At 45.3% G+C, this 21,089-nt stretch overlaps 1 protein-coding gene across 1 annotated transcript in view; it reads right to left on the bottom strand.

Moving 5' to 3' along the window:
- Positions 1 to 21,089, bottom strand: part of ATRN (attractin) — a 251,188-nt gene that overhangs the window by 35,261 nt on the left and 194,838 nt on the right. Inside the window, exon 26 of the mRNA XM_090035106.1 lies at positions 10,843 to 10,921. Coding sequence (XP_089891232.1) covers positions 10,843 to 10,921 — 79 coding nt within the window. The remainder of the gene's footprint in view (positions 1 to 10,842; positions 10,922 to 21,089) is intronic.

The raw sequence follows: 21,089 nt of genomic DNA, 5'->3' as shown, positions 1-21,089 counted from the left end.
CCTACAATTGTGTCAGGTACTATGCGAAGTCAACAAATAAATACTTCTCTCAGACAGTTCCATCATCTCTGAAAATTAAGTTTGTAAGTCCCTGGAGCAGTGCGTGTATTAACGTTAGCTAATTAGTTTTGTAATTGACTTTGCAGGCTATGTTAAAAAAGAGAAAAGAGGGAATTAACATCCAAATGCTTCTCAACAGGCATTTCCACACTTTGAATTAAAGCAAATCTAAGAAGGAAAGCTGCTGGGAACTTACTGAAATGACAGTATGTATTTATCTTAATCAGTCCGGGATTAAATGAGTTATTTATCATAATCATGCCCAATAGGAGGGCAACACAAAGGCTGACCTTTAATAAGCAGACTAAGATATCATTTCTAAAAAGGAAGAAAGGTGCACAATCCATGCAAAGTAGAATATATGCTAATAACAGCCAGTAACACAATGGCAAGTGGCACTTTTGATTGACTATAGATCTTTTTGTACTGGTTAATTTGTCCATCTGGAAAATGAGTGACAGAAAAAACACTTGTACTGCTAATCTCTACTGCCAAAGAAAAAGAAACGTTACTCTGAGAGCGCAACCGGCTGAGTACAAAAAGCGAAGCTGTGCTCTTTCCAGTGCCAAACCATCATCACCACCGAAAACATTTGGTGGCAACTTGTCTTGCGGTATTAATGAGAGGCGGCACGGACCTCGATTAATGCTCTGAGGCAAGTACTCTCCATTTATGTACCAATGTGAACTGCCTCAACACCACATGTGTATAAGGGTGCAAGTGCAAGCTTAAATGTGTCTATACGGTGGCCATCACGGTGTATGCAACTGAGATGCATGGGAGGTACAACTGGAGAGCTCCACTAGGCCACTTGCAATCTGAATTGCGGATGAGCTAAATCAGACACACAACTGACTGCGAGGTTTTGTATGTGCAACAGGCTCTTGATCTCCTCTGGAGCTAGAAGCATTCTTCATGTCACTGTTTTTGCGAGGGCATTTCTTCGTTTCATTCTACACTTCTTGAGACAGTGACCACAACTGAATACAGAATCCCTAATGGGTTTCTGAAAAGTCTTCACAGATCTTGTCCTTGCCTTCACAGATACCAAGAAAGCTTTTGAGAGGTAGAAAGAAAAGAAGCTGGAAACATTACGCAAGAGTAAACGTTCACGAATGCAGGATTAACAGAACGCACAGAAGCCAATGAACGCTGTGTGCAAGTGAAGTATGGAAAAGGGAATGGTTTCACACGCAGCACGGTTTGAAGCAAGGCTGTATGTCGAGTCCCATCATTTTGAGTGCGCTGTAAAATAAGAGAGTGGGAAACACTGCGCATATAGTAAGACATTTAACACGTAATCCAGAGGAAAGTTGGAAGCCCCCTCTCACTTGGTTTGAAGCATGTTGACTATGCAATGGCAGTAATGCACTTATAACTACTGGGTTCTTTGATTGCACGGGAGTGGGGTTTTTAAGGGTTTGGGGTGTTGCCTGGGCAATCTGTTCTTGTGTCATACCTTGTGGGCTTTATTATATGCCGAGCCCTGAGCCGCCTTTTGATATGGTGGCATATAAATCTAATAAATAAGTAAATTCCTTTCTGATTCATATAACGATTTTTTCTTTTTTGGCAATCCCAGAGTTTTGTTTGCTATCTGTCTGATAGATATGCTAACAGAGATCCCTCTGGTATAGACTCAACCATTGTCTAGTGAGAAGCCTTTTTATTACTGGAGCTGACTATATGCAAAAATAAATTTGCTGACGGGGTCAGCCTGCTAAAATATAAAAAAAAACCCAACAACAAATGCATTTTATATCAAACGCCATGTTTCATACAAGCATATAATGGCAAAGATGAACCTAGTTTATACTAGCTGCTGATAGAGACTAAACACAACAGTAGGTAGCCCAACTTGATGGGATATTTGTGTGTAAAGAAAGAGCATCCCCCTAAAATGAACCACGGCAGATGTGGGTTCCCCATGGCGGCTATGTTTGTTGACAATATGATCATCTGGAATATACATACAGAAGAAGTATAATCCTTTCCTAATGGATGGACGGAGCTTGAGCACAGAAGAATTCAGACTGAGTTTCGGTACTGATAAGAGATAAAAAGCCTGAAGCAAGAAAAAGGTCCCCCAGAGATGGAAAAGGTATGTTAAGAAGAAAAGATTTAAAGGTAGTTGATGGACTCAAATATCTTGGTTCAGCGATTGCAAGTAATAGAAGGACTGGAGACTGAAGATGAAGTGTTAAAGGTCTGGTATGGGACAGAAATGTACCTAGGAAAGTGAAGTGAGCAATATAAAGGATTTATTACATCCCAGTTGCATTGTATGGGTCCTGGTCTTGGAGAAGTGATTTCAGACAGTTGCAAGCTGTAAAACGAGCTGAAGGGCAATTACTGGGAGGCTGGGAAAAGACTGGGAATAACTGTATATGCCACACATTAAACTGGGAGAGCAGAAAGACCCAAGTTAAAAGAAGGGCTGATGCAGCTTGGACATGTGAAGGGAACGCACAAGGGCAGCATACTGTATGGAAAGCCGAAGATGCACATTAAAGTCAATAGGGGAACTGGAAAATGGTAGAGAAGATGGGAAGACAGGGTGCGGAAGGACTTAATTTTAACAGGTGGCTACTGGGGATGAAGTACAACAGCAAGATGGTGGGCAGACGGGAGGAGATGGATGGAGTCAGCGTATTGCCAGGCCAACAGATGCTGATAGTGATGAGTCCTGAAAAACCCAGAGGAGCAGAACCAAGCGTGTCCCCTACCACCAGATATTTACACCATGAGCACTTCTACAAATATCTAATTTGTAGAAGTGCTCCTGCATGGCACAGACCTCCTGCAAAGCGCCACACCATGCAATTCCCAAAGCAAGAGCATAATGTGTCAGGCTGACTAAATCCTGTTTTAAGACCCCAAAGGACAGAGGATCCCTCCTCTCCCCCTACCCCTAGACAGACTTTTCATGGCTCATTACCTCTGCTGTTAAAACTCCGCATTTTAGTTTTGCCTTGAATTTGCTTAGCTTCAGCTTCCAGCCCCAGGATGCAGTTATTCCTTTGGCTACTGTAAGGAAAAAGAGCTCCACGGTATGAGGAGCTCTGTTCCCCATGGATGTACCAGAATATTGTGATCAAACCTCATATTAACCTTTTTCTTGGATAAATGAAAGGAGACCGATCTTCTTCAGTTTACCAACTTGTTTCTGGAAGTCAAATAACTCTTTCAGCACTTTTCTAAACCTTTTCCAAATCTGACATCTGATCCATAAGGGCATATGGATACTTTATTCAAGTAATGCTTTCATTAACACTCGATACAGAGGTCCTATCTCCTGAACGCCTGCTCTTTATTCAGAGAATTGCTTTTGTTTTCTTATGCACCTCGCTGCACTGGGAGTTCGCATGCGGTGGGTTATTCACCGGGATCTCGGACTCCCTTCGAGTTACTGCCCTAAAGGACGGTACCTCCCCCCCACTATCTTGTGACTTGCATTCCATTTTCCTGGGTGCATGACCTCGCTTCTGACACTATTAAAACTTATTCACCCAGTGTGTTAACACTTAACCTAGGTCCCTACATAGAATTGATCTGTCCTTATTAATCCCACTCAATCAATTTTTGTGCTGACTGCAGATTATATCAACAATGATTTTTTTATTTGCCGCTAGTAGTGCTGATAGGTATTAAATACTTGAGTCAAGGACGGATCCCTGCAAGACCTCACTAGAAGGATTACTACCACTAGATGAAGATTCCCTATTTAAGCAATCAGGACTTGTGGTAGAGGTGATATCTTTTATTAGACCAAACAGATATTTTGCATAAAAAAAAAAAAATCTTTAACTTTTTTTTTTTTTTGCAAAAAGTTAAAGCATTTTTTTGTGCACAAGATGTATTTGGTCTAATAAAAGATCTCACACCTCTACTACGAGTCCCAATTGATTTTTCCTCTAGACCAATATGGCTACAACCTGGATTCCCAATTCCCTATTTAATTGTTCTTTGGAGCTAGTCAATTAGATCACATTTGTAATCCATTAATTAAACCTCGTATAAATGCCCAGAAAATGACAAGTGCTGCTCTACAGCATTTAAGAATCCGAAAGACAAGGCATAAGAGCTGGATGAGACCAGCAGGAGGGCAGATCACAAGGTGACAAAATACATGGTTTGCACAATTTGCCAATTCTCAGCAGCAGCAGTGACTGCAAAAAACAACTTGCCCAAGTCTGTGAAAGGCGTGGAAGAAAGTGCTTGTTGGAGAAGGTAATCAAGACACTGTCGGTACAGTGAAATTAGAAGCAGACCTTGTGGTGAGATAACAGGACGGCTGGGGATAATGGAGGACTTTGGAAGCACAAGGCAAAGTGTTTGCATTTGATGTGAGGAGCAAGTGAAGGGTGACAGCCAAAGCAATGGAAGATGATCTGGGCACCTTCATTAGGAATGAATTTGCAAGGGAGGCTGTTGGCAACGAGGTGAGGGAGGAAGGGATTCCTGCAAGATTCAAACCTCAAGATGGTCGTGGCATGGACATGTTTTGGTTGTATGAGCAGAAAGGAAAGGCTGAGTCTTGCAAATGCTGGGCAAGAAAAATGGGCAATTTTTAGACCTGGCTGGGCACTTGGGTCAAAGGGGAGGAAGCGAGACAAAGGTTTAGTTAAGATGCCAGACTTGAACAACGGCGAATTAGTGGCACTAAGACTGGTCTGTTGGTAATCTTACTTGCAGCTAATGACAGAAAGGGGAGAGAGCTTCAGGGGAGCAGCAGAAACTCATGTTGGGAAACATTTACTTTAAGCTGATGGCTGGATGCCCACAAAGAGCTACAGCAAAAATAAGCCAGGATTATAGTCTGGATGGAAGGAGGCAGTTGAAGGGCAGCTGTGCAGAGGATGGGGACAGATTATTCTCCGTGGCCACAGGACAAAGAGCAAGGGTCATATACCGCAGCAAGGGAAGAGGTTGGATATTAGGAAAAACTCTCTTGCCATGAGGGGGATCAAGCACTGGAGCGGGTTAACGAGAGAGGTTGTGAAATCTCCGTCTTCGGAAATTTTTAAGAACGGGCAAGGTGAACGCTTGTTTGGGGTGGCTGAGTCGGACCGATCCTGCTTGAGCAGAGAGTTGGACTAGATGGACTAGTCCCTGTCAAACAGACTTTTCTGTAACTCTAAAGGACAGCGGATATACACATTAATGACAGAGATGATCCAGCCCGGCTCAGGGTAGAGGCCTGAATGACCCATAATAGAAGATACTTGAAGGAGAAATTTGTAAGCTAGGCAGCAGGAGAGGCTGGAGTCGTGAATGCCCGGAGAGAGTGGAAATTCAAGAAAGATACAGTACCAGTGTCAAAGAGGAATGAGGATGAAGAAATGCCCCTGAGTTTAGCCAGGAAACAGGTCACTGGAAATCTATGCAAGAGCTGTTTCACAGTGGGCTGCAGACTGCGGAGGTGGGAGGGGAGCAGGAGCCAGGCTGAAGGTGAGCAAGAAGGGAATGGGAGGACAAAGATTCAAGATAGCAGATGGACATTTTAATTTATAAATGTTACCATCACATTTTGTGCATTATTACACTTTTGCCAACTTAATGCCACTTCATGCATCACTTCCCCAAAACTAATAGTTTCATAGGCCCAAGATCCTACCATCTTTCATTTCAATTTAAGCTTCCTAGGAAAGCCACCTATTTCCACTCCCCTCTTCAAGGTGTCCAGAAATAGTTATGGTGCTCAGTGGAGAGAAAGCAAGCGCACAATTTACTTCTCTATCTTCTCTTTCCCAGCTTTGTATAGCACAAGATACATAACTGCATGCAAGGTTCCCATTTCCCCTTCAAGTCAGGTTTTCTACGTCACAACCGCACCCTTGCCAAATGCGGAAAAACTTACTTGGCTTGGGGAAAAAAAATTACAATCTCTGTGCTTTATTTTCACATCCCAAAGATACCTTTTAGTTTCATAAAGGTAATGAAAGTCAGCATTGATGTGTGTGTACAGCTGGCCACGGAGGAATAGAGACAGGCTGTCCTTGTGTATTTTCTTCCTTTTAATTTTTCCCCCATCTTCAAATGTCTTAGGATATCTTGGGACAGATTACGAATTTGCAGTGCAGTGTTTTCTCAATAAAAGGTTATGCAAATGCATTTTGTTCCAACCTGCAGTACATATTTCTGCAATAAATCTTCCCCGTTCCTTCTAGCTTGCCTAGCAGGCTAGCTACAGTGCTATTACTTCTCCCCAACTGTTTGCATCAAGCCAGAATTGTCTGAATTTACTAGAGATAGCTGGGTTTTCAGAGTTTCCTTTTTCCTTCTTCCCTAGTATCATGCCTGGAGTTCAGCTGCAGCCATCTGCTTTTCATCCAGGTGTTTTTACTGATACAAAGACGGCCAGTGCCTGTTAGTCAGGCACTGGCAATATTTGCACTGGAAGTAAAACTGAAGTTTAGTTGGGGTATCACCTGTACATTGCTTTTATGAGACTGCAGCATCTCAACTGCATACAATGCTCTTTATAAAACATGGGAAGCATGATTAGCTTTGCGTGACTCCATAGGCAAGCTCTGAGGAGACAGAAGGAGAAGCTGCCAGTTGTTGGGAGCATCTAGGAAGAAGATGGAGGTGCACCCACTTCACACCTTTCCCGTGAACTTGTGAGGGTATTTTTAGAGAAGACAGCACCATGCCCTCTTCAGAGGAGGAAATGCTGCAGGAAGATTTGGACAGATGAACACAGGTGTTTTCCATTAGCACTACTGCCAGTTTTTGCCCTGTGATGAGGTCAGAGCTCCAACCGCAGGAGGATAAAGGCAGTAGCACTGGGAATTGGATAGGTTTCTTCAGTACCTTGCCTGAAAATGGAAGATCTTAGGCTGGCTGGTAGTCTTTGAAGTCCGCAGGGTCTGGAAATGGTTTCTTGCATTGGCCCACAGCACCAACTTGTCTTGTGATGCCACTGCCATAAAGTAAGCCCCACACTCTTCTCCAGTGCCTCTCCAATCCCTTTCTCCTCTGCCCAATCTCCTGTTCTGCTTTCTGCTCCTGGCCTGATCTGCCACCATGTTCCCCGCTCCCTCCCTGTCCTGCCATGAGCCACACACAGAAGCTGCCTGTGCCACAAGCAGGACACAGATTGATGCAACGGAGAGATCAGCGACTGCAGCGTTGTACTTTCTCCCTCATTAAAACAGTCTTCAGTCTGCTACTGTTGCTCCCGGTTCCCCTCCTCCATCTATCAGGGATTCCTGGTGATATGCAGTACAGGAGACAGTGGCTATTGTCTAGTCTTAGCACCCCCAAAGTTTGCTCACCCTGTTCCCAGGATCAACTAAGGTTTTCTGCATCATACTACAAAGGAATAAAAAGACCCGGCAAAGGAAAAATCTAAAATCAGATGGTGGACTCCCCATACCACACCTGACTGGCTGCAAAAAGCAGGGCCCTGGACTTGATAATGGCCCAGGAGATCCCTTTATCAAGCGTATGTTTTTAGAGCCTCTCTGAGGGAAAACTAAAACCATTATAAGATGCACATATGAAGATGTAGGGGCCCCCAAATGAATACAGCTTACTTGATTTTCATAGTTAATTTGGACCTGACAATCATCCTGAAGCCTTCCGAAAAAGTTTCTTGGGACGTTCTCTCAAATGTCTGAGACTTAAAACGCTACTACACGAAAAGGAAATGGAGTCACTGACCTGAATTTTTGTCTTTGTCCTATTCAGCTCGGAGATGGCTGGATCTGAATAATAAATAGCTAGCAGAACAGCAGACTCATCGGAGGGGCAGTAAGAATTCAGAATATCTGACACCAAAACCAATCCATAAAGCATTCTGATAATACTGAAACATTGCTGAATAGAACGAGGGCCAAAATTCCCAATTTGTTTCAAATGAACTCCGGTGCGGCATGCTTCATTGCCAGATACGTACATAATAATAGTGTATATACACTGTGCAACAAGCTACCCTTTGCTTTGAACTGGGAGAGTGCCTTTCACCTGAGGATCACGTGCACTTTACTCTCCAGTTCTCGTGTCGATAAAATCTGAAGTTCCTGGGAAATGACAACTTCGTGACAAGGGCTTCGGTGGAGGAAGAAAAAGAAGTGACACAAGAAAGGCAGAGAAGAACCTTTCTGAAACAGAAAATTTTGACAAGCTGTCCTTCAATTTGTGACAGCATTTGCAAACTGAACGAAGTAGAGTAAAAATATGCTAATGCCAAGCTACCTCTCCATCTGATCTGGGACTTAGAGATGTCCCCATGCCTAAAGGGGGACACGCTGGTGACATTTTCCTTTTAAACTACCATTAAATATTTTGACTTAGCTCCAGGCAAAAAACATGGCATTTTTCAGCCTATATTCAGTATAAGCCTTAATTAACATTTAACCAAGAAATCAACAGGAAACTTGACGCTAAACTTCACCTCTCCTCCTTGTCTAGATGGTGAGAGGGGGAAAACGGCCATTAGTGCTAAATCCTAGCAGCTTCTGAAGACCAGGTAAATTCTCAAAGACTGTAATGATATAGCCAAGTAGTGTTAATGTGTTTGAAAAGCTTAAATGACATTATGAATATTAATTCACTAGTAACGAGAGAGAATACTGAGCATATGACAGAAGAGGAATGAGAAAAAAGTTATCTGATCTAACAGCCGGCTGCATTATAATTAGAAAGGACATCCTTGCATCTAGCAATTCTACATTATTTACATTACTTTAGAGTAAAATAAAACCAAATGTGGATTCTTGAAGATAGGCAGGGACATAAGCACTTACACAGAACTTTAGATCTTCAAAGGACTGTAAAAATTAATCCTCCAAATACCCTTGAGGGAACTACGTGTTATCCCCACATTACGAATAGGAACTCAGGCAGACAAAGGAAATTAGCTGCCCCAGGACCCACGGCAGGTGAGCGCTGGAGCCGAGATGAGAACCCAGGACCGACTCTCGGATGTCTTCGTTCCTACGGTGCCTTCTACTCTCCCCCATCAGATCCCTCGCAACTCTGCCGCCACCACCGCAACACTTACACTTTGTACTCCTATAGCACCTCCCTCTGAGCACCCCCCCCATATACTTTTTTAAGTGTTAATAAGTTCAGCCCTAATGTGTCTAAGAGATAAAGTGCAACTCATCTCATTTTGTGGATGAGGAAACGGAAGCAGAGTGAGGTTGCACAAAGGTGCATAGGACATTGACAGAAACACCACGAACGCAACCCAAAAAACCCTGCATTTCAGATGGAGAGAGATGCTTCATACCTATAGTTATACTGCAGCATACAAGCAATAAGGCATGGTAACATTTTGCAGTGTCAGGTCTTAGGTCGATTCCCCCAGTATTCTACTTTTAGAACAAAATACAGTTTAGTGGGACTGCATATTTGCAATAAAAGCAGCAGCAGCAGAGACTTGACTTTAAGGAGCTACGCATATAGGATGGCTTGGATAGGGATGATCCTGCCTCAGCCAGGGGTTGGACTAGATCAGTGGTTCTCAATCTTTTGCAGCTTGCATCCCACCAGCCATTTTGTCAAAAAAACTCTCGTCCCACCATGATAAAAACAAAACCCCACTTTCCCCAAGAAGTACATTTTTACATTTACGTGTAGTTAAGTATTATATTAATCATTAATGGAAATGTTTAAGGACATTAAAAGTCCCACCTACATGACCATTGCGTCATTACGTTGAGAAACACTGGACTAGATGACCTCCAGAAGTCCCTTCCAGGATGACTTCTCTATGATTCATATCACTGTGTGTGGGTGTGTGAGAAAGATGATATCCTCAGCAGTCCCAATTCAGCTGCTAGAAGATTCCCAGCACCTCCCAGAACTGGCCAAGCATCCACATGTTAGCAGACAAGGCGGGTGTGTCTATGGGTAAGGGAGGAGGCTGGCATCTCTCAGGGAGGGATAAGCAAAGTTGAGATATTTTGGCTGTCTTGAGCAGTGTGTGCTTCTCTGTGCATTTCCTGAGTCCCCTTTTCCTTTGGTTACAATGCTCTCGAAACACCATAGTCTTCAAACTACTGATACAGCCCTGTAAGTTTACAATGAAATGAGTACACAAGTTTCTTTGGGTAGATGCGATATCTGTCCAAAGAACCTTGTCTGCCTATGTCTTCAGACCAACGCGACTACAACCAGCAACCCCAATGAAATGAGTGGTTTTCATTGTGGAGGGCAGTTTGAAGTGGGAGCCAAGGCAGCTTCAGAAAAGAAACTGGACTGTAATAGCAGCTTTCCTGCTTACGCTGCTGTACGCTTTTGAAGGTCTGTACTTAAGAGGTATGACAATGTAGTATTGTTACCACAAATCGGGGTCATGAGTAAAACTTCAACATCAAGTTGACAAGATAGGGGACGAAAACGCCCGCACTCATCACTGGATTTCAGGCACCCTCAGAAAATGCTACTTCTTAGTTTTGACTTGTTCTTTGACTATGGAAAAGAAAATAGAGCAGTTTTTCCGTTGCAAGGAACATGCAAACATCACACCAGGCCAGAATATTTTTAACACTCTGGATTCCTATTTGAAATCTTGTGTATCATGTTTGCACACCTAACAGTGTTGACATTGCTTAGCAGTTTGGGACACTCTGGAAGGGATTTCAGGGCACTGCGGCACCCTTGTTGAGAATCATGTGCCAATCAAAACATTTCTTATAAACTGCTGTGAACTGAAGTATTTATAGATTTTTAGACCTTATCCTGAACCAAAGCAGTATGTATATGCTTAAGTGTATGGAAGAAACAACAGCTCTCATGGAAAACAGCATTCATTTCTAGAATTATGACCTCTCTCCGTCGTGATGCCCAGCAACTCTGTTTAATCTTCCAAACCACAGCAGCCACGAGGAGCAAAGACAGGAAACAACTGCGGAGGAGACAAAAAACAAAGACTTTACTGTCCTCATTCATCATGTATGATGATACATTTGAAAGCTCTAACAAAATAAATGCTAGACAATATCTTGCATAACCTTTTGAAGTCCCTTTGATGAAGGGTGCCACAGCAGTGAAAAGTGCTCCGCAAACATTAATTCTCGTGAGATCTAGTGAGTAGAATACCCATTTTACCAAGGAATAAACTGGATACACAAAAAAAGGGAGCTTATGTCCCAAGACATGGTTAAATGATTGATCTGGAAATAACTGTCTATTGACAGTTTACACTTTTTGATAGCAAAAATGAATCAGACTGAATATGCTGTAAAGCAACCTTTAATGGGTACTCAGAGGAGAGGCTACCTCAAAAGGAAAAAAAAATACTACACAGCCAAAATTACTGCTTTTTCTTTTTGCTTTTCAGAGGCAACATTTTGGAAACTTAAACATTACGATTTTGGGGATTCGTTTTTAAACAAACACCGAGTATCCCAGCATTACAGACAATGAAATCTAAGGCCTTGCCCCGACTGCAAAGCCAGCAGTGGTGTCTTCGAACGTACAACGCAGCTCTGTATGTGCTTCTTCCCAGGCTGGATGATGTTTAGATGCACCCGTACAGCACTGCGGGCTGGCTAAATCAGTGCCAAGGACCCAACCCCTGGCACTGCACAGGCGCAGCTACATTGCTTCCAGTCCAGAAGGCAGCATACACAGGGCTGCATGGCTTGTTGTAGGGTACCGTTACTGGGCACAGTAAGCTAGCAGTCCACACATGGCTTTACTTTTCCTTTTTTCAGCTTCTGGGGAATTTAAGACCTAGCAGAATAACAATGGACAAGCTTTAATAAAGAGAAGGGAAGATATGAAAAACCATATGAAGCAAAGTACAGCCAGGATGGAGGCTGACCTTGCTGACAGTGATGAGTGTAATACAAGCCGAAATACCTGATGCTCACTTTTTAAAGATGCAGCTCACACGGCCTTGAAACATAATGCAAAAAGACACTTTTATTTGCTTTTAAATTAACATTTTACTTGAGGCTAAATTCTGGCACTGGGCCACACTGGTGGCATAAGCAGCTACATGTGAATGCTGCAACTGCAGTATTCACATGCCCCAGCACTCTGGCAGTCAGCAGCCTCATGAATAGGGACCTACCTAAATCGGGATAAGACACAGCATTTTCTACAGCCCACTCACAATGTTCAGAGCCACTTTCATGGGCATTTTGCAATGGGATGAGGGGGAGGCTACTATCTTGGCTGCTCCCCTTCATACCACTTGGCCAGCCGGTGCCTCCCCCCACTACCACAGTGGGCTGCGAGGCTGGGGAGCCAGCATTTTATTTTTAGAAAGTTTTTTTTCCCAGGCAAATTCCTCAGGAAATTGCAGCAAAAGCCATTTTTTGCAGATTGTGGAAACTGCCGTTTTTTGCACTTCCCGTAAAAATTGCGAAAGCGCGATTTAAGTAGGTCCCTGCTCATGAACAACCAGCTCAGGAAGACTGTTTTTCATAGGTCTGTTCAGCTGTCCTACTACATTCCCCTTCGAGGACGCTAAGGGCTGCTCACGTCCTTGGCACCTTGCCGTGTCCATATTTCCGTCCACACATCTTCCTTTCAAATAACCTCTCTTCCCAGGCACCCCAGAGCGTGCGGCGTGAACCTTGACAGATCTCCCCCTTAGGATCTCTTTAACACACACTTGCATGCGACATTCAAGGGCACACCAGCAAGCATCAAATACTGCATTTTCTTGCACGCAACCTGCACTCTACCTTTCAGCTGTTGGAAATCTGAGTGCACGTTACATGTGAGAAATGCGGTAAGAGCGGTTTCTGCCAGTGAAGGTGAAATCTGCGTGCGACCAAGCAGGCTCTGTCCCCCAGCTGCTCACAGTTACTCATAGGCAAGAAAAGACCTTTCTTCCTTCATGCTGGTTTTCAATAACAAGGTATGCATTATACTCTGCGGCATATTGTATGCGAGAAAATATGGTATCTCATTTCAGTGCACTGCTTTTGCCAACCTGAGTCTTCTCTGTAGTTTGGCAACAGCTTTGATGCAGGACCCCTGAGGTCTTTGAATTGTAAAGTGATGAGACCATGCTGTCAGCATTTGTGTGCTAGATGCTCAAACCAGGAACAGAGGTTGCCACTTGCAAGACACGTATGCACGTATTTCAGACTATGCCTCTCAAAGACACACGCCCGCCCCGTGGCTGCCCCACAACGTACTGGACACGGCAACCCTGGAGCACAGCCACATTTGGGAAGTTCTGGAGGGAGACTGAAGCAGGCGGAAACAACCACATTATCCTTCCTCCTGTCCAATACACTGAATTATGGCCTGTGTAATATAGCGAGTCAGGCCTGAAGATCACATTGGTCTCTTTGGGTTCACCAAAAAACTTTCCACAAGGTTCCCTTGGGCAGCTAAATTTAGCCCTTTGATTGAGAGCACACGGCATGAATAGACATGTTAGCTGGTAAAAACACATGTTTTTTGTTCTTTGTGCCTCCCAGGATGGTGGCCAGGAAAGGCTGAGGGTCTCTGCAACTCATGGGTGCTTTGAGAGAATCTCACAGCCTTCTTCCAAGAGAAAAATACCCAACTATATCCTAGCCTACTTCCTCTCTTTGCATTTCTTTCCCTCTCCTATGTCTCCCAAAGACGAGTGCCTCCTCCACTCTACTCCTTCGACCTCAGGTGACCCAACCCCATCTTCCCATTTTCCTTGCTCCCTGCATCTCAGCCATACCCCAATTCTTCTCCTCGACTTCTCACTCTTCCCTGGCTCTTTTTCATCACAACAAAAGAGAGCTTTAGCCCCTCTCAAAAAGCACACCCTTGGCTCTGCTTGACTTACCAATCATAGCCCCATCTCCTCTCTCTCCTCCATGTCTAAACTCATTAAACATGCTTTTGCTTTCTACAGTGCTCCTCCAATCAAGGTTGCCATCTGTCCACAAATTTACAAACAGTCAGTAAATATTTGGGTTAGAAATACCTATCCATAAAAACTCTAAGCAGCTGGAGTGGATTGAAGACCCTGGTCGGAAAGAAGCTGGAGGCAGTGTTGAAGGACAGACAGAGCACAGCAGCGTCATGTGGTGTCTGAGGAACGCAACACCTTTCAAGAAAGTTTTCTTTCAGGGCCTTGTACACTTCTCCCCACTAGCCATGAGCTGTTGTTGCTGCTGCTCTTGCATCAACTGCCTATTATACGGCTAGACTGGAAGGCTGGCTTTTTTGCTGGTTCATGGTGGGATGAGGAAGCAAAGTTGTTGGGGTAGGAGAGTAAGGGTGGGGAGCATGGTACAGCGTGCAGGGATAAGTCAAAAACCCCTGGGGGACTTTCTGTTCTCTCTTGTGCTGCCTCTCATGGTCTAGGGGAACTCCCTGTAAACACCTGCACAACCCTTCCTTTAAAATGACATCTACAATTAAGAAGAGAAAAATCTTGATAACAGTTAAGCTCCTCAGAACGTAGCTTGTCCCACGACTTGTGTTATCCCAGAGTTTCCCTCTTCTCCCCGAGACTTCTAAATCCATCTGTGCGGTCCATTTGTTATCTCTAGTCCAATACTTATATTGTGGGCTTTTGGGGAAGGGCACGGTCCTTGATACAGCATGTAGTGCAATGAGGTTCTGGTCCATGTTTAGCCCCAGATGCAACAGTAGTAGAAATACATAAACGGGACTAAGCATTAATGAATGGGCAGGCACAAGGAATCTATCCTGGGATGAAGGAAGCAAGGCAGGGGACACTGAGTGAAAAAGGATGGGGTAAAAAAGAAAAAGGGATGGGGTAACAGGTCCCATATACCTCCAGTGACTGCTGTCCCCCAAATATTTGTCATTAACTCACAACCTAAAAGTTACAACCATTGCAGGGGCGGGGAGCAGAGCAATGAAAGCTGAAGAGCTGAATACGCTGTACCGTATGTAGGTAAGAAGTAATGATTTTTCAGAACTAACTCTAGGATAATGTCTCTATCATGATCCTATTAAGTTAAAAGGATAGCAGCATACATAAGTACCAAAGGGCCACTCAACCTTTATCGATTTCCAGTCAAGAAAAAGAAATTAATTTGATAAGTTAACAGAGAAATATGGGCATTTATACTTGTGCTCTGGGAGGCGGGGGTTGCATTAATTAAAGCGGCTCCAAGAGCCACTTTAATTAAAGCACTTGGAGCGTCACGTGTATTAGCGTCCCTGCACTGAAAAGTGCCCCCGCCGCCATTTTTCAGTACAGGGACGCCGATATATGTGACGCTGGAGTGCAGACATTACCATGCTCCAGCAGACTCGATGCACACGTATAGGCACCCTATGTGATCTGGCAGGCAAAAATAAGCATCTCGTGTTAATCTTGGACAATACCTGCTTCCTAATACAGGTGGGATTACAAAATACCTGTCACACTTATTCTGAAAAGCTCAAAATTGATGTTCATTCTTTTTGTCCATTGCAAAATCACCATAATGAGCTGAAGTATTCTGTTTTTGTCAGATCCTTCCTTTTTATTGTTTGGTATCTTGCCTGTTCAAGAAGCAACATGCCTTTGGCCTTCACCCAATTAGACATTTAGATTTAGCTGTGAATTGCCATCAGGACAAAAGAATGCATACACACACAGCTGCTGATGCAGGATTTAATAATGTAAGTCTTCCCTTTCTTTCAAATTAGAAATAACTCTTGTATTTAGTGGTGTGTAAGAACAGACGGTCTGTGTTACCTGTATTTCTCCTCCCCTAGACAATATCCAGCTTTGTCCAGATGGATTTTCACTTCTACCACGGGCTTTAAACTAGGCTTGTTGAGGGAAGGGGAAGATGAAGGAGAAGGAAGCCTTGGACCACTAAACCAAGCAGCACTCACAAGTACAGCCCAGCCTAGACCGATGAGTGGAACAAATACCCAGGTAAGCAACAGGGGCCAGGGCAATGCTGCGATTAGGGGGCCAGTGCACATATCCTCAGGCAGCCTCAAATGCCTCTACACAAACGCTCATAGTATGGGAAACGAGCAGGAGGAACTCACCCTCCCGCTAGCTGACACCAACCCGGACATAGTGGGGCTCACTGAAATGTGGTGGGACCCAATGCATGACCGGGCGGTGAAAATCAAGAGCTATCGGCTGTACAGGAGGGACCGGACAGGAAGGAAAGGCAGAGGGGTGGCGCTCTACATTAAAGAGGAATACACATCCTCATCAGGTAGCACAGTCTCAGAGGAGGGGCACACGGAAGTGCTCTGGGTTAGAGTACAAGGCAGTCGAGGGGAAAGAGACTTAACGGTGGGGGTCGACTATAGACCCCCCAACCACGGGGAAGAGCTCAACCAGGAATTAAGTCAGCTCACGGAGGTAGTTAGGTCCAAGGACATGGTCATCATGGGCAACATGAACTTTCCAGACATCTGCTGGGAAGAGCAGTCAGCCAGGTCAGACCGTTCACATAGGTCCCTAGCCCAAATGCAGGACCTCCATCTAACCCAGGAGGTGCACAGCCCCACTGGGGAAACGCCTTGTTGGACCTGGTGCTGGCCACAGGCAACGACCTGGTGCGGGGGCTGCGGGTGCTCGACCCCCTGGGCGACAGCGATCATCGCCTGCTGGGATTCACCATCCAGCGCAGGGTGGCAGAGGCCGGCAGCAAGGCAGCGGCCCTGGATTTCAGGAGGGCGGGCTTCAATGAGCTAAAGAGAACAGCCGGGGAAGCACTGAGGTCCCGGAGGGGAGGGGAGCCAGGTGTCCAAGGAGAGCCGCTGCTCCTTAAGGAGACGATCCTCCGAGCCCAAAGGGAGATGATCCCAACACGGATCAAAGGGGGCAGGAGGGAGCAAAAGCCCCCACGGCTCACCAAAAGCATCCGGGAAGGTCTCCTAGCTAAAAGGGAGGCGCACACCTGATGGCAGGGAGGGGCCATCCCCGGGGCGGACTATACTGCGGTTGCTTGGGGCTGCAGGGGGCCGGGGGGGGGGGTGTGTTCAGGAAGGCCAAGGCGGAGATGGGACTGGGACTAGCTTCCCAGATCAAGGACACAAGAAGTCCTTTTTTAAAAACATAGGGGGCAAAAAGAAGGTACCGGGTAATGTGGGGTCCCTGCAGGACAAGCTAGAAAATTTGGTCGCCACACCAGATGACAAAGCTAACATTTTTAAAGACTTCTTTGCCTCCATTTTCCTGAGCAGGGACCAGATCAGTCCCCCACCGGGTCCCCCTCAGACCCCAGGGGAGGTGCACCCAGGTCAAGGGTCAGGGAGGAACTAGTCAGGGAACGTCTGGAGGGACTGGATGTATTCAAATCAGCGGGTCCGGACAATCTCCACCCCCAAGTGCTGAGGGAATTAGCTGCGGTCTTTGCGGGACCCCTGGTGCGGCTGTACGAGCACTCGTGGGGCTCTGGTGTGGGGCCAGAGGACTGGACAAGGCCAACGTGGTTCCCATCTTCAAAAAGGGGAGGGGAGGAAGGAGGACCCGGGGAACTATAAGCCAGTTAGTCTTACCTCGATTCTGGGCAAGCTTTTTGAGAGAATTATTCTGGCACACATCCAGGAGGGGCCAGCTGGGGACTGCATGCTTAGGGGCAACCAACACGGGTTCATGAGCGGCAGGTCCTGTCAGACCAACCTGGTGCCTTCTACGACCGGGTCACCAAATCCTTAGATGCAGGGGTAGCAGTGGACGTCGTCTTCCTGGACTTTCGGAAGGCCTTCGACACTGTCTCTCACCCCGTTCTCATTAAAACCTGGGGGACCGTTCAAATTTGCTGATGACACTAAGATGTGGGGGGATATGGGCACGCTAGAAGGGAGGAATAGGCTGCAATAGGACCTAGACAGGTTACAGGGGTGGGCAGACGAGAACAGGATGGGATTCAACACCAACAAGTGCAAGGTGCTGCACCTGGGGAGGAAGAACCGGCACCATACCTGCAAGCCGGGAGCTCCCTTCTCATCCGTGCAGAGGCAGAAAAGGATCTTGGAGTCATCACTGACTCCAAGATGAACACAGGCCGGCAGTGTGGGGACGCGGTCAGGAAGGCCACCCACACCTTGTCGTGCATCCGCAGATGCATCTCGAGCAGGTCCAGGGAGGTGATCCTCCCCTCTATGCGGCACTGGTTAGGCCACAGCAGGAGGACTGCGTCCAGGTCTGGGTGCCGCACTGCAGGAGGGATGTGGGCAGCATGGAGAGGGTCCGGAGGAGGCCACTCGCATGATCCGGGGGCAGCAGGGCAGGCCCTACGAGGAGAGGTGACGGGACCTGAACCTGTTCAGCCTCCACAGGAGAAGGCCGAGGGGGATCTAGTGGCCTGTTACAAACTAGTCAGGGGGGATCAGCAGGCAGTGGGGGAGTCCCTGTTCCCCCGAGCACCGCCAGGAGTGACCGGGAATAACGGTCACAAGCTGGCAGGGGGGAGATTCAGACTAGACATCGGGAGGCGCGACTTCATGGTCAGGGCAGCTAGGATCTGGGAACAACTCTCAAGCAAAGTGGTGCTGGCTCCTACCCTGGGGGGCTTTAAGACAGGCTAGACAGTCACCTTGCCCGGGTCGTGTGACCCCAGTACTCTTTCCTGCCATGGCAGGGGGTCGGACTTGATGATTTGCTCAGGTCCCTTTCGACCCTAGAAACTATGAAACTATGGCTGTGAAGAGGCAGAAGCGAATGATGAAACAGTGACATTTTTAAGTGCCAATTTTTGTCATAAGGCTCACATTATCTTAGCCAGCAGGAATGTCAAAACATTTATTGAAGAGCATGGTAGGCATTCTCCTTTGACAAGCCTCCTCTTTCTTAGGGAAACCCAAATGCTCACTACACTACACATGATAATGATCCCAGCTGAGAAAAAAGAAAGGGGGTCCAACAGAAATGGTGGAACTTAGATAAACACGGCTGATCTTCTTCACTCTTCTGCCTTGTTTTCAGATATGCTGCATCTTCAATCCTCCAGTTGCACAACTGGATGTGTGAACCTATGCTCTTGGGACCAGAGATGGCCCCCTCCCCTCACTCATCACTAATACAGACACTAAAAAGACAATATCTCAATGGTGCTCCTCATCACTGTTTGCCAAAGCAATACTTAATCCTAGATTTAATGCAGTTGCTCAGCAGGGCTGGCAAGTTTTCATCTGAACAGGAACGTCCAACTAATGACACGTGCAGCTCAGTTTATGGAGAACAGGGGCAGAAAGTGGAAGCCTTGTAGGCCACACACAGCCTTTGGGCTGCGGGTAGGACAGCCCTGCTTAATATATTGAGGGTGCATTGATAGTTTACACAGGGTTAATAAATTATTAATAAATATTACAAAGATATTTCATGAAAAAGGTGTTAGCTGTTCATACACATAAGTATAATGGACAGCTCCACAGCAGCCTGAGGATCAGCTGGACTCCAATAGTTCAATTTATTTAAAAGCCTACCATTCTTAGTATATCCTCTATAATATTTTCCCCCCAAACACAAGACCTGCCTCTCCACCCTCCTTGCTAACTTCCTTTTTGAAAGAAAAATTTTCCTTCTGCTCAAAAAAGAAATCTTTATAAGGTTTGCTAGCTGGTAAATTCTCATTTTAACACAACTGGAAAACTTCACGCACACACTCCTCTAAGAGGCATCGCAGCAATGAGAGCAGGAAATCCAGCATTAGGACCCAAATTATTAAACCCATCCTGCCATATTCACCAATAATAGATTGGCTACTGAAAATGGCAGTTTTAAATCCCCAAATACACTGCATCTTTGGAACTAATACATATGACTGCGCAAGACTCATGTTCTCATGTCTGAAAGCACCAGGATGATTACTAGAAAAACATCTCAGATTATGCTGAAGTGGAAACTATTGAAGGGCTATGTAAAATAACTTCTAGTGTGCCAGAAAGTCACAGGTCACAACTATTCGATGCATTAAAAATTCTAAATTCACAGAACAAATACATAAAGCCTAAGTGCTCTGCTGTAGGCAAAACATGGTCTGAATAGCTTTTTTAGCAATACATGCACTGGCATGGCACAGCTAGCATTTGCTGAACTGGTACCTGATGCCAATAGTGAAGGAAGAACCTGATCTACAGATTAAAGAGCTCTCCTAATAGTAGAAGACAGCAGAAGGGTTTAATAAACCTTCACCCACTTCATTTTGAATAGCTGTCATTATAACGGAGTTACAGCCTAGTACACTCTTTAATTCGATCAGTCTCTGGCCAAAGATTGAATGAAAAACACTTTGGGGAGGAAACTTTTTCATCCTCTTCAGCTGCACTCATAAAACCTTCCGAGCACTTTAAGTTTGGGGACGAGTAGTTAAACCTACCTGTGAAGTGCAGGAAAAAGGAGAATGATCCTGCAAAATCCAGGTAGCAGCCCGGTTTTTTATTACTGCAAGTAGATTTACATGTGTTTGACCCAGTGGTGCTTTGCTGGACCCTTTATCAGGGAAGCATCAAAGTGCTCAAGAATTGATTTCTTCTTGTTGGAGCATTTCGAGAGGCATTCAAAAATATCAGCTATTTTGAATGGGATAGTTGTGTTGCGGCAGCCCAACTCCCAAGAAGGGCAGTTTCTCAATCTGGGATGGACTGGCAGCTGGTTACCCCAACAGACATAACCTTCTTCAGGCAGTTACTGCTACCAATTCTTCCTGTGCTTTCCCCCACCCAATCTTTCTTGTCCCCTTCTGTAGGTCTGATATGTCAAAACAGCCAATTCTAAGTCGCATGACTGAGCTAGATCCCACCCAAAAAGTTTTTACCATACTTTCCAATGAAGAAGGCACAGTTATGTATAAGCCACATCGGTTCTGCCCCCAAATGAAAGACCTGTGGGTGCATGGGGAAATGAGACAAAAATCTGACAGATTTCTAGGCATTTTGATAATGATTTCAACTTCTTTTCCATGATGTAGCTTTGGTGTAAAAGGTGACTTTAATTTTAGACCTCTTTTGGGAGGAAATGCATTGTATACACCAAAAAAAACCCCCAAACCCCATGGTACTTGTCAACTGATTTTAGAGCTACAAGTTCAAACTTGCCAGGTGTTCTCTGCAATTGGGAAGCTCCACTATTTTTTTTTTTAAATGGAAGTCTTATCATCAGGTAGGCCTAAGAACTGCAAGGGAAAAGAAATGCC

The sequence above is a fragment of the Crocodylus siamensis genome, chromosome 2 (assembly GCF_052110815.1).
Source record: "Crocodylus siamensis isolate JL-2025a chromosome 2, ASM5211081v1, whole genome shotgun sequence".
NCBI lineage: Eukaryota > Metazoa > Chordata > Crocodylia > Crocodylidae > Crocodylus > Crocodylus siamensis.
The sequence above is the reverse complement of the archived record's forward strand: the minus strand, read 5'-3'. Positions and strand labels throughout refer to the sequence as shown.